The sequence below is a fragment of the Odocoileus virginianus genome, chromosome 4 (genome assembly GCF_023699985.2).
Source record: "Odocoileus virginianus isolate 20LAN1187 ecotype Illinois chromosome 4, Ovbor_1.2, whole genome shotgun sequence".
Lineage (NCBI taxonomy): Eukaryota > Metazoa > Chordata > Mammalia > Artiodactyla > Cervidae > Odocoileus > Odocoileus virginianus.
The window spans coordinates 34,818,849-34,831,786 of record NC_069677.1 but is presented as its reverse complement, the minus strand read 5'-3'; the positions used below and the strand labels follow the sequence as shown (position 1 = coordinate 34,831,786).

The 12,938-nt window shown below is 32.7% G+C and overlaps 1 protein-coding gene across 11 annotated transcripts in view; it reads left to right on the top strand.

Moving 5' to 3' along the window:
- NLGN1 (neuroligin 1) overlaps positions 1-12,938 on the top strand; it is a 908,992-nt gene that overhangs the window by 381,955 nt on the left and 514,099 nt on the right. For 9 of the 11 annotated variants that reach the window (XM_070466393.1, XM_070466392.1, XM_070466391.1 and 6 more), the window contains one exon: positions 11,814-11,873. The exons of the other annotated variants lie outside the window; for them this stretch is intronic. In XM_070466393.1, the coding sequence (XP_070322494.1) occupies positions 11,814-11,873 (60 nt within the window). The remainder of the gene's footprint in view (positions 1-11,813; positions 11,874-12,938) is intronic. 11 annotated transcript variants of the gene reach the window in all.

Sequence of the window (12,938 nt, the reverse complement as noted above, 5' to 3'; positions counted from 1 at the left end):
TTTTAAGTCAGGTTGACTACTTCATTTGTCCACACTTAAATTATCCCATAACAATTTAGTTTACTAATCATAATCATTGTGAGGAAGGTGTTCCTCTTAACTTACATTACTTATTTTGTTTAAATTCTATGATCTTTGTTCTTCCTAATCTCTTGGCTTGTTTTTAATATTTTTTCTGGTTTTTCCATTTAAAGGTGTTTCTATAAATATTTATTTTTACTTAAAGTTTAATTTCAATGACTTCTAAATAAAATACTAGTTAGGGAAGTCCTAAAGGCTTTTAGTTGTGATATAATTATGGTAAGTCTATCAATTTGTGGTTGATTTAAAAAAGATCTATATTATATCTGATACTTCCACATTCAGTTTTTGCATTTCCCTGCATGTCCTTTATTGCCTTGTGACTTATTTTAAAGGAGCTAACTAGGTAAGAAACCTGAAATCTTGACCTAGCCCTGCTTTTGAACAGCTCTGGGGCCGTCAAAATCATTTCTCGCTCTACTTCTGTTTTGTTGAGGACTTGTGAAGTGAGAGGATCTGATAGTCACTTAGCAAGGTCACTTTCCAGCCCTAGTGTCTGCTCGATGAATCTGGCCATTTGATCACTGGATTCAAAAGTGTTTCTACAGTATCCAGTGTAAGCTTGACATTTATTGCATCGGGTAAGAAAGAGCACAGACCTGTGTCCCCAGCAGATTCGAGCTCACATGGTAAGAGAGTCAACCCATGTGGGCTTGAGTGCATGAAGTAGAAAGAGTAAAACCGCTTCACTGGGGATCACAGATGATTAACAGGGACAGGCATGCAGGAGACTGGAAACTCACATAGTCATCTCAGGAACACACATTCAGCCACTAGGCTTACCTAGGACTTCGGCATTAGAGGACTTGTCTTCACTGGTTTATTTCCCAGTGGATAATTATCCACTTGGATAATAGGATCTTAATAATTACTGGTTCAGTTTATTTATCTCACTTATGGACCTAAAATAGAGTGATGTCCAAGTATCAAGGTATTTTCACAATCAGGTCTTGCTGAGGGTTATAGAACTACCTCTAGTTAATATCCCGAATACAGCAGTTGAGGCAGAAACACATAGTAGTACTCCTTTGTTCAGGGTAAAAACTTTTTACACATTATTGTTGAGGAGATGCCCTCTGATTATCCATCTGATTTTCTCCTCTCTGAGTTTATTATAAAGAGAACTTTAAGGAATTAATGCTATGGGATAAAACACACAAGCTGTGAGTGCAAGAGTGTGCTTCTGTGAAATAGTGACAAGACTTACAATGGGAAGAAAAGTATTCTATTTTTATTATTTGATTTTTCCTCACATATGTTTGGTAAGAACATTTAACTTATGCTCTCTTAGAAATTTCAGTTATACAGTAGAGTATTATCATCTATAGCTGTAGTTATCATGTTGTGCATTAGATCCTCAGACCTTCTTCATCTTAAAACTGAAAGTTTTTACCCTTCTCTATTTCTCCCACTCCCAGGGTTCATAAGGTCCCTACCACTTATTTTTATATTTTTTCTATACATTTGACTTTTAACCATTCCATGTGTTAATTGACACCATGTAATATTTGTCTATTTGTCTTTCTGGTTTCTTAACTTACCATAATGCACCCCAGGTTCATCCATTTTACTACAAAGCGGACTGTTTCTTTCTTTTCTGAAGCTGAGTGATATTCTATTGTATGTATATATGGGCTTCCTTGGTGGCTCAGATGGTAAAGAATCTGCCTGCAGTGCAGGAGATCTGGGTTCAATCCCTGGATTGGGAAGATCCCTTGGAGAAGGAAATGGCAACCCACTCCAGTATTTTTACTTGGATAATTCCTGGTGAGCTACAGTCCATGGGATCGCAAAGTCAGGCACGACTGAATGGCTAACACACTAACTAACTAAAGGGTGGGGTGGTGAATATATACACTTCATTTTCTTTATCCATTCATCTGCGATGGGCACTTTGTTTCCATACCTTGTTATTTGTGGATAATGCTGCTGTGAACATGGAAGTACAGATAACTCTTTGAGATAATGATTTCATTTCCTTTGGATGTATACTTAGAAGAGGGATTGCTAAATCATATGGTACTTCAACTTTTACTTCTTCTGAAACCTCCGTACTCCTTCCGTAATGGCTGTCCCCGTTTGCATTCCTGCTGACAGTGTGCAGGGGTTCACTGTTCTCCACATTCTCTCCAGCATTTGTTATCTCTAGTCTTTTTGATAAGAGACATCTTAAGAGATGTGAGGTGATATCTAATTGTGGTTTTGATTTACATTAACCTGATGATTATTGATGCTGAGAACCTTCTCATGTACCTGTTTATCATTTGTAGGTCTTCTTTGGAAAAATGTCTATTCATGTTCTGAATGTTTTTATTGTTGTATGCTACAGAGTTGAATGAGTTCCTTGTACATTTTAGGACATTAGCCTCCTATTGGATATGGGGTTTCCAGTTGTTTTTCCCATTCCATAGGTTACCTTTGGTTTTGTTGATGGTTTCCTTTTCTGTGCAGAGTTTTTCAGTTTAATGTAGTCCCACTTGTTTATTTTTGCTTTTGTTGTCTTACTTCTGGTGTCAGATTAAAAAAAAAAATCATTGTTAAGATCAGTGCTAAAGATGTTTTCTTCTAGGAGTTTAATGTTTGATGTTTTGTTTTCAAGTCACAATGCATTGTGAGTTTTTATTAATTTATTATTATGTTTTTGTGTATGATGTAAGATGGGGGTTTATTTCATTCTTTTGCATGTAGCTGTCCAGTTTTCCCAACATTGTTTATTGAAGAAACTATCCTTTCTCTATAATATATTCTAGGCTCCATTGTTGAAAATTAATTGACCGTTTACATTTATTTCTGGAGTCTTTAATCTGTTCTACTAATCTGTGATCTATTTTTTATATGAGTGCATACTGTTTTGATTACTATAGCTTTGTAATACAGTTTGAAGTCAGTAAGTGTGACACCTCTAGCTTTGTTATTCTTTCTCAAAATTGTTTGCGTTATTTGGAATCTTGGAGGTTTCATACAAATTTTAGAATGTTTTGCTCTATTTCTGTGAAAAATGTCACTAGAATTTTGATAGGTATTGCACTGAATCTGCAGATCCCTTCAAGTAGTATGGGCTTTTTAAAAAATATTTAATTCTTTCAGTTTATGAACATGGAATATCTTTCCATTTATTTGGGTCCTCTTCAATTTCTTCCATCAATGTCTTATAATTTTTAGTGTACAAATATTTTGCCTTAGTTAAACGTATGACTAAGAATTTTAATTTTTTGTTGATGTTATATATCAGATTGTTTTCATAAATTCTCTTTCTCATATTTCATTGCAGTAAAAACACAACTGATTTTTATATATTGATTTTGTTTTCTGAAACTTTACTGAAATAGTTTATTAATGTTAACAATTTTTTGGGTGGAATCTTTAAAGGTTTCTACATATGATATCAGGTCATTTGCAAATAGATAGTTTTTGCTTATTCTTATCTGATGGATATAATTTATTTCTTTTTCTTGGCTAATTGTTCTGGATAAAACTTCAAGTACTATGTTGAAAAAAGTGGTGAAAGTAAGCATCCTTTTCTGGTTTCTGATCTTAGAGGAAAAGCCTTCAATAATTCAATACTGAATATGATTTTAGCTATACATTTGTCTGTTATACAGAACTCTTGTTGGGCTGAGATACCTTCCCCCTTACAATTTGATAAAAGTTTTTTTTTTTTTTAATCATGAAAAGATACTTATTTTTTCCAAATACTTTTTCTGTATTTATTTAGATGATCTTTGCCTTATATCTTTTACTTTATTAATGTGGTGTTGTCACATTAATTTGTGTGTATTGAACCATCCTTGAATGGTTCAATAAATCCTTGAAAAAATCCCATTCAATTATGGTATGTAATTACTTTAATATATTGTTAATTTGGGTTTCCTAAATTTTGTTGAGGAATTTTGCATTTCCATTCATCAGGGATATTCCTATAATTTTCTTTTCTTGTAGTCTGTTTGTTTGATCTTGATATCAGAGTAATGCTGGCTTCGCATCAAAAATCTTGAAGCATTCTCTTATCTTTTGTGGGAGAGTTTATAAAGAATTGGTGTTGGTTCCTCTTTAAATATTTATTAGAATTCAGATGTGATTTATTTTGGAAAGCAGTAGAATGAAAAGATGAAATCTAGAAAGAATAAGAGAGTCTTATGGTTCAGTCTTGGCCATTTAGTCTAAGATAATACAGAATGGTTTTTAAACAGAGTAGTGAAACAACAAAAGTAGTGTTTAATAAACACTAATCTGAACTGTATTTAAAAAACATATTTTACATGATTTGTTTCCATTTTGAATTTTAAAAGATCTTATTTTTGCTCATGAATTTCTAAAACATCAAAATGAGTGTTAAACTATATTTAGTTTTCATCTGTCTTTATAACTATTTTAAAACACAGTACAAAACTGTTGTACATGCTTTTGCATTTCCGTTCCCTTGGAGTGCTTGCAATTTTAGTCTTAGAAAGAGTTGAGTGTGTGTACATTTTAGTTGATGATGATTATTGAATCTTTTTCTTTTTTGGTTCACAACTATTGTAATCTACTACTTTGAAGATTTATGGACTACAGGATAACTTGGGAGATAGTCTAGAGTCTGGATAACAGTGGGAGCAATTACAAGACTACTATAATAATTCAAGCATATGGTAACGGTGGCCACAGACCAGGCTAATAATAGTTTGGGGAAAGAGTGACAAGAACAAAATTTCTCTTGAAAAATTAATGAAGTCTGGTTAAGGCAAAAGTGAGGAAGAAGGAATGGTTCAAGATTATTTCTAGATTTATAGTTTAGAAAAAAAGAAAAAGCAAAACCTATGATAGGAGTTAAAACTGACTTTGAGGTAGACATGCTGGGCATCCCTGATATACTGAGATGGGAATGAAATATCCGAGAATGAATAGCTTGTGGACTATATTTTTCTATGCATATAAGAATAATTAGGATATGTTAATTCTCTGAATGTCAATTTTCAGGCAAAATAAATCCAACTATGGATTTAATAGAAAGTTTTAAAATATTTGTAAAATCTCAGATATGCTAGTGTCTTAGATTTCATTTTTTGGTGACATATTTGCAAACGGAAATAGGATACTGTAGACTCCTTTTCCTGATCTAATTGCTTCTAATATAGCTACATTTTCTGATAAAAAATATAATCCAAAACCTCTATATAAAATTTCTTCTGTCATATTTCTTAGAATGACGTTGCCTCTTTCTGATTTTCTGTTTAAGATTCAAATAGAGCAGAGTTTATCAGTTTGTGCTTAAATCTTTTAAATGGCTTCATGTTGCTTTTAGGATTAAGAAAAAATTTCCAAGACTAAAAGAGCTGCATGCTCAGAATGATGCCTGTCTCTTTCATCATCACCCACTACTTCTACAGAGTATGTGGCAGCCACACTGACCTTTAGATTCCCTCTCATTTTAAGACTTTGCACGTGCTATATTTTTCTGTCGGACATCTTCCCACCCTACTTCCCTATCTGTAGCCTTTCTTCCTGCTTAGTACTCACTTATCCTTCAGTAATCAGGCTACATTGCACTTATTCAGTGAAAACTGCCAGGGCTCAACCAGATCCCCTTGTATAACATCTGGTAACATCAAGGCTTATTATCCTTAACACAGTTTTTGAATAAGTACTTATGTGTGTGATTATTTGTTCAGTGTTTCTTTCTTCCCAAAAGAAATTTTCATAAGGGCAAATGTCTTGCTTTTTTTGCCCACCATATATCTAGAGGACAGAACATAATATATTAAACATTTGTTGAATGACTGAATATTGGCAGCCATGAGAGGGAAGTTGGACTGATGATGCCATCTCAACCATCTAGCCAAGTTGAGATATCTCTGAGCATCTGATGGCACTTTTATCCTCATCACACTCCAAGTACATCTCTGGATAATATGTGGAAAGCTAGGGCAGTATAGAATGTATCCTCACAAAGTACTGAAGGATTTATAGAACAGAGAGCCACATTGTCCCATATGAGAAAGGAACATTATTCCGACATTCTTCAAGCAATGCAATATTGCATCTGCATTTTTTAGAAAATCAAACAAATATAATGTTAAAAAATAATGAGCATGTGTAAATTTGGTGATGCTCAGATTAGGGGTTAACCTAGTTTAATTTTTATCTAGTTAAAAGTTTTCCCCCAGATCTTATCATTTTTATTTTGGACAGGATTGCTTTTGACTTTAAAGTATTGTAGTCGAAGTAATTTTATGAAGAAAAAACCCACTTTTCATATAAGTATAAATAAGCACTTCTTAGTGTTATTTAGAACACTAAAAACACTGTTTAGAACACTCTGGGACCACCCCAAATTGTTCTTCCTCGCTTTCTGGATTCTAACAACAGTCTCTCTTTTTTTCCCAAACGTTATGTTTCATCTGTATTCTTCCCTAAAGAACAGTCTGAGGGAATATGTTTTGTGTTCATATTGGCAGTTTCTTCAAACACAAAGATAAATATAGAGAATGCTGCTACTTTCATAACCTTGGAAATCAATTTCCATAGCATGTGTACATATGAACCACTAGCGTAAACAGTCAGCTCACCTAAAGGATACTGAAATGTCATGAATGAGATACTAGTGCCATCAAAATTTGCACAATAGATGGGATTCTTTGAAAACTATCAGTTTTTCCAAAGTTTGCTTCTAGTATCTCATCGTATCTGTTTGCATTACGTTTTAATTTTATCATAATGTGGATTTATGGCATTATTCAAAAAGAGTTTTTAACTGAAAAATTTTCAGGAAAAATATTTTTGGTATGATATTTTGATACATGTTCATATAATCGATTGCTTAAGAAATGTGATAACTTTAAGTAGTATAGTATTATCAAATTAATGAGGATCATTCCAAGTCAATTACTTTCATGCATTTCTGCATTCTTAAGAGGTATATATTGCAGTTATATTAAATAGAATAAATTTCAGTGGGTAAAGTTTAATACCTTTGCAATGACACCAATTGTTGTGATATTTGATTTCTTAAAGTCATTGTCTTTAAATGTTTATCAGTTTGGAAAAGATCAGATACAGTCATATGCTGCTGTTTTTATTTAAAATGATTGAAGTCTAGTGTTGTCCTCCGTACATTCTTCAGACAGAGTTAGATTTTTACATCCTCGATCTTAGTTTTGTAAATAAATTTGTCCTAACAACATCTCGGAAGAGATTTAGCCTGCTTCCAGTGGCCCCAAAACAACAATGACAACATCCTTAGGTTTTCCCATTCTGTGGAAACTGCCCTAGGAATCTTTTACAGTCAATTTACCTCTAAGGCTGTTGGGTAAAGAGGGCAGGGGAAAGAGCATGGCAGGGTCTTTAGCCAAGGCTGTCCATCTCCATCATGATGGGACTCACTGGAGCTCTCAATAATTCTAAAAATTCCACACGTATTCTCTTAAGAAGGACACATTTCTCATGGACAGCTAGCTTTCTGAATCAGAAGCTAATGATACCCTCAACCTACTTGCCTTTTTTTGCAGATATGTGTGACACAAAGTACAAATAATTTCTGCTGAATTGAACCTCTAATGAAGGAATTTATAATCAGTTCTAATGTATTTGAGACCTAAAGTATATTAGACCTTCATCAAAGGGAATGATAAAAAGCAGCTTTAATGTGGGTGGATAGTAATTATTTCGGTGCTCATAATTATTCTGCAGTTAACTACAGAGAAATGCTGATATTTTTATTCCTTTTTCAAAATATAAAAGGTACTGTGGTCAGATTCTGAAATGTAAGAATGCATCATGCATCTTTTGAATTATACTTATGTTAATGGCAAAGGAACTATTTTGGGTTTAACTGAGTTCAAAGTTCATGGTTAGGAGTTCCTGTACCTTTCTTAGTCCTGTTGTTTCACCACTGAATCTATTTATTGGCTTTGGGAGATATAAAATATAGTAATTACTCTCACTTCGTTTCAAAAAGACATGCGATCTGCTTTCTTATTAACTCTAATAAGAGTTATGAGTGAGTTCCTCGAGGAGGACAGACCCTATGGAGTTTCAATATAGAATAAATCACTTCCACACTCAGGTTTTAGAGGACTCATTTCCTTTATGCTTTGGTGATTTAAGATGTCCATTTAAACTGCTGGTTTTGAAGATGCACTATTTGTAGTCTAAAAGAAGCATAAGCTGTGGTTGGAGTGTTGATAATGATTGTTATTTATGATGAACGGTAAATGTTTTGCTCTTTGAGGAAATCATGGTGATCAACTTGCTGGAATGCATAGTCTCTAAATAGTGGTTGCCTATATTTGTTAGAAAATTAATGACAATTACCCCTTAAAATATTTCTACTTAAAATTTTTTAGCATCAGTAATTATATCAACAGTTAACAGATTGAAATAAAGGATAAGTGAGACAGAGTTGCTAATATTCTAGAAAGAAGAGAGATCAAGGAAATGGTTTTCTTTCCAGCCTGGGAATAATGAATCTTGAGATCATGTAGAGATATTTCTATAATCCATAAACATATTTACTCTAGTTTCTCAGTTTGCAACACAAAACCTCTCATATTTATTCTTAGTGCCTTTAGGCACATAAGATAAAGGAAATCTGTTTTCTTTCTTTTTATAATCCTTTTTTTTTTCTTGCTGGAAAATTATCAGCTCTTCTTCTCAGGTACCCTTCAAAAAATCAGATGTGTAAAAAATTCTTGATGTTAAGAAAACCCAATTGTACTTGACCCACTAAAATCTCAAATGCTACTGAAACCCATAATGTGGGAACAATTGAATATCATCCAATAAAATTTTAAATAAAACCTACTAAATAGCATTCACCACGATTTCCCTGATGGCTCTGATGGTAAAGCATCTGCTTGCAGACCCGGGATTGATCCCTGGGTCAGGAAGATTCCCTGGAGAAGGAAATGGCAACCCACTCCAGTACTCTCGCCTGGGAAGTTCCATAGACTGAGGAGGCTGGTGGGCTACAGTCCATGGGATCGCAAAGAGTCGGACACAACTGAGTGACTTCACTTTCTTTTTTCTCAGATAGTATTCAATAAATGGAATTCTTTAGTTGGGAAATTGGCTTAACCCTTCCTTTGAATAATGATGCCCTCATCTGTTCATGATGCTGAAGCAGTATCTGTATGTTTCTAACCCTTCAGATTTGCTAAGTAAAAGATGTTCCATATAGTGTATGTATGTAATCATTATCTCACATCAGTTAAGATCTTTGCAATTTTCTGAATATGAAAAGTGCTTATAAATAATGTAGCAGCCATTCCCTGTGTGGAAAAGTTCTCCCACAGAAATAGCATCACTTCCCTGGTTTATCTACTAATACAGACCCAGAGGCAAATAGCTGGGAGACATTGTGTTAATAAAAATTTTTTGCTATCTTATCTCATGTAGACCAACAGCTAGCAATTTTGTATGTGTGTAAAGTATGTAAAACTACTGACTCTTGGATGTAGAACCTGAATGATTTCCCAAAGGAATCATGTAAATTGCCTGGGGCACCCTAAGAGGAGAAAGAAAGACATCTTCCAAGAGAGATATATAGCTGCATACTTAATGTAATTATGATAGGATTTACGTTTCTCTCCAAATATTATTAAAATAACAATTTAACAAAGAAAAATTTGAGCTCACATTAAGGGTTTCCTAATATAGCCAAGAGTTAAGTAAATTAAGTAATTTAGCTAAAATTGGAAAACAGATGTATTTTGGCATCAATAAGAAACTATCCTGTACTTTAATCTGTGTTGTTAACTAGTAAATAAAACCATAATTTTTATATGGTGTCCTTGAAAATAGAAATGCAAGAAAATATACTTGTTGAGGTTTATTAATTTATTCCTTTAGGTAATTACAGAAAAGTTAAACATTTTTCTAAGTCTAATATTTTACATGATGTAAGATATTCAATATTTCAAATATAGTTCTGATACAGTAATTTTTAAATCAAAATTAATGTTTTTCTATTTTTCAGAAATGCAGCAACATTGTTGCATGAACATCATATAATACTGAGGATACTTTCTTCATTTAAACAGGGTTATATTCAAGAAATATAGATTTCTGTGAACTTGCAAAGGAGTGCTAATTGTAAACTATTGCTTTCATCTACTTTTTCTTCTCAGTGGAATGGTTACTTGCAGGACTATGAAATTTACCATTTAATTTACTGTGTAGAGCTCCTGTGTATCGGGAATGGCCTTGAAACCATGACCTTACAATTGAGTAATCAATGGGTCCCTTCTGTTACGTCATCAGTTTCTCTATTTCCAATCTTTAGTCTTTGCCAGTTATTACTATTTCTCAAGGCTGTCCCTCTGAGCTGATAAAAACTCATATATGTCTCATTTTTTCCTTCTGTTTTCTGGGATGGTGTTTTTTATTCTGTGAAGGCTGTGATATTAAAATGTAGCTTTGAATTACAAACAATACATGGTAATCACTGAAAAGACTTAGAAATCTTTCTCAAAATGTTTAACAGTCCCTTCCTATCAAGTGTGCTTAGAATTAATGCCTGCTTCTTTACTATTTATATTATTAAAATCAACATATGGCGTTCAGTCCTCTTTTTTTCCTTCCTTTTTCTATAACTGTTATTTTATGCATGACAAAATTCTCTTGCTTATGGTTATGTGGTTGGCTGTCTTTTAACTTGAGTGTTATGTGTTTGTAATGATTGCTTTTTGCATGAGGATTATGAAATGCCGTACAAATTAAATGGTTGTGGAAACAAAAAGAAATGGAGGGCTTCACATGCTTTTTTGTGTGCTGAATATGTCAATTATGTGATGCTTAAAATTACTTTCATATGGCCTTTGACTTCCCCTTTGGTGTCCTACTTTATTCTTAGCAAATTAATATTGTTAAGAATAATAAAACATTTATTAAACATTCACAGTATTTTAATACAATTGTTATCCTAAAACATCCCATTATAAATAACTACCCTGGGCATGAAATTGCACTTGGGCATAATTTGTTATATTTCTAAATTGATTATGAAATATAAGCCCTGACTCCATAACTACCTTAATTACAAACAGACTTCTACAGTGGTACCTTTGCTCTACCAAGTGATGAGATTATTTATTCATACATGTGTGCAAGTTGCAAAGATTTTAAATCCACGGCTACTTTTTAATCAAAACACATGGGGAAATATTTGTGTAATGACAAGTAATTTTAAAAAAAATCACAGTTTTGAAAAATGTGTGACATAAAAATGTGTAAAACCTAAGTGTTAATGCTTTTACAATAAAACAGAAGAAAAAAAAAAAGAAAAGAAAAACTCTAAAAATGTTTACATCTCTGTTTTCCCTAATGGTATTATATTGTCCCAAATTAAAGAATGAGTTTGGCCTACTTTCTTTATTATTATCACCAATTCAAATTACAAAAGACACTGAATAAGTTAAGTTCCTTCAGCTAATAAAACTGTTTACTTTTTTTGTATGATATGCAGTTGGTATTAAAAAAATCATTTCCTTTGCTTATGATGTGACTTTCAAACCATATGTATTTTTTATGCTGGATATATTCACAAGCAAAATCTGTGAGATATTTTGGGGAAAGGGAATTTTTTTTTTCTTAAATGAAATCGATAACCAACTTTAATGTAATCACTCCCCCACGCTTTTTGGAAATAATCCTTGAGAATTTTAGTATTTGCACTTATTTTTTCCCCTCAGTCTTGTTTATTCTTGAATTGTCTTTTTTTTTTTCCCCCTCCATTTCTCCGTTCTCAATCCTAGGTCCCCTTACAAAGAAACAGACAGATGATTTAGGTGATAATGACGGTGCTGAAGATGAAGGTATTTTTCTCCACCCAATCTATTTGCATGACAAGAGCCTCAATCACTTTTTCCACCCTTTTCTATTTTTTTACTTCTTGTCTTTTTTTGAAGAGTTGTTTTTAATTCCCACTTTTGATGTGTTTTGTCTTCTTGCTTGTTGTGACATATGAATATACATTTTTAATTTTTTAAAAAATGAATGTCAAATTTTGATTTTGATGCCAACCATTACAACGTTTTCAAAAGAGGGGCATTTTTTGTTGTTGTTGTTTTCTTGAACTGACTTTTGATATGTTTCATTCCACATTTTGACTGAAACTTGTCCATATTCTTTGAACTAACAATCTCTTCCCTGTAGTCTCTTTGTATGCATTTTGCATGTTTTCTAATCTATGTAAATATTTTACCCAGTACAAAATGTTTCATTTTTTACATTTTATATTTATTTAAAAAAAAACACACACTCAGTAAAATGAAGGACAAGCTAAAAGCTGATATAAAGTGTTTCTTGAGCAATGTAATTCAGATTTAAAAAATACTGTTTTCTCTTTGTGTGCTTAAATATTACATCGATAATAAAATCATATGGATGTGAAAGGCATACACCTATTTAGATAATTGTAGTAAACCTTATTTAACCACTTAAGAACCCTGAGAAGATTAAATAAATATGTTTTAATATCAAAGGCACATAATTTGAAGATTGGCAAGTGAAATATTCTGAATTTCAGATTGTTGCTAACTATAAGTAATAATGTCTTTATACTGTATTAATATAAAAATTCTTTTCTCTTTCCAACTTTCTATGACTTACAATTCTGATAGACTCTGTACATGTAAGTACTCACTAGATTGATTTGAGATTTCTCATTCCATTGTGTACCTTTACCTGGTATTAAATGGAGTGTCTAGAGAGACCCATTGAGTCCTTCAGTTCATTTTGCCTCCAATTAGTTATTTGTTTTTTAATGCCACCCTTGTTATGATTCTTACAGATATGACTAATGTAATCCTAGGTTTAAAAATAATTCCCAGAACCTTGGAAATTAAATCTCATAAAAACAATAATGTGGTAAGAAAGAT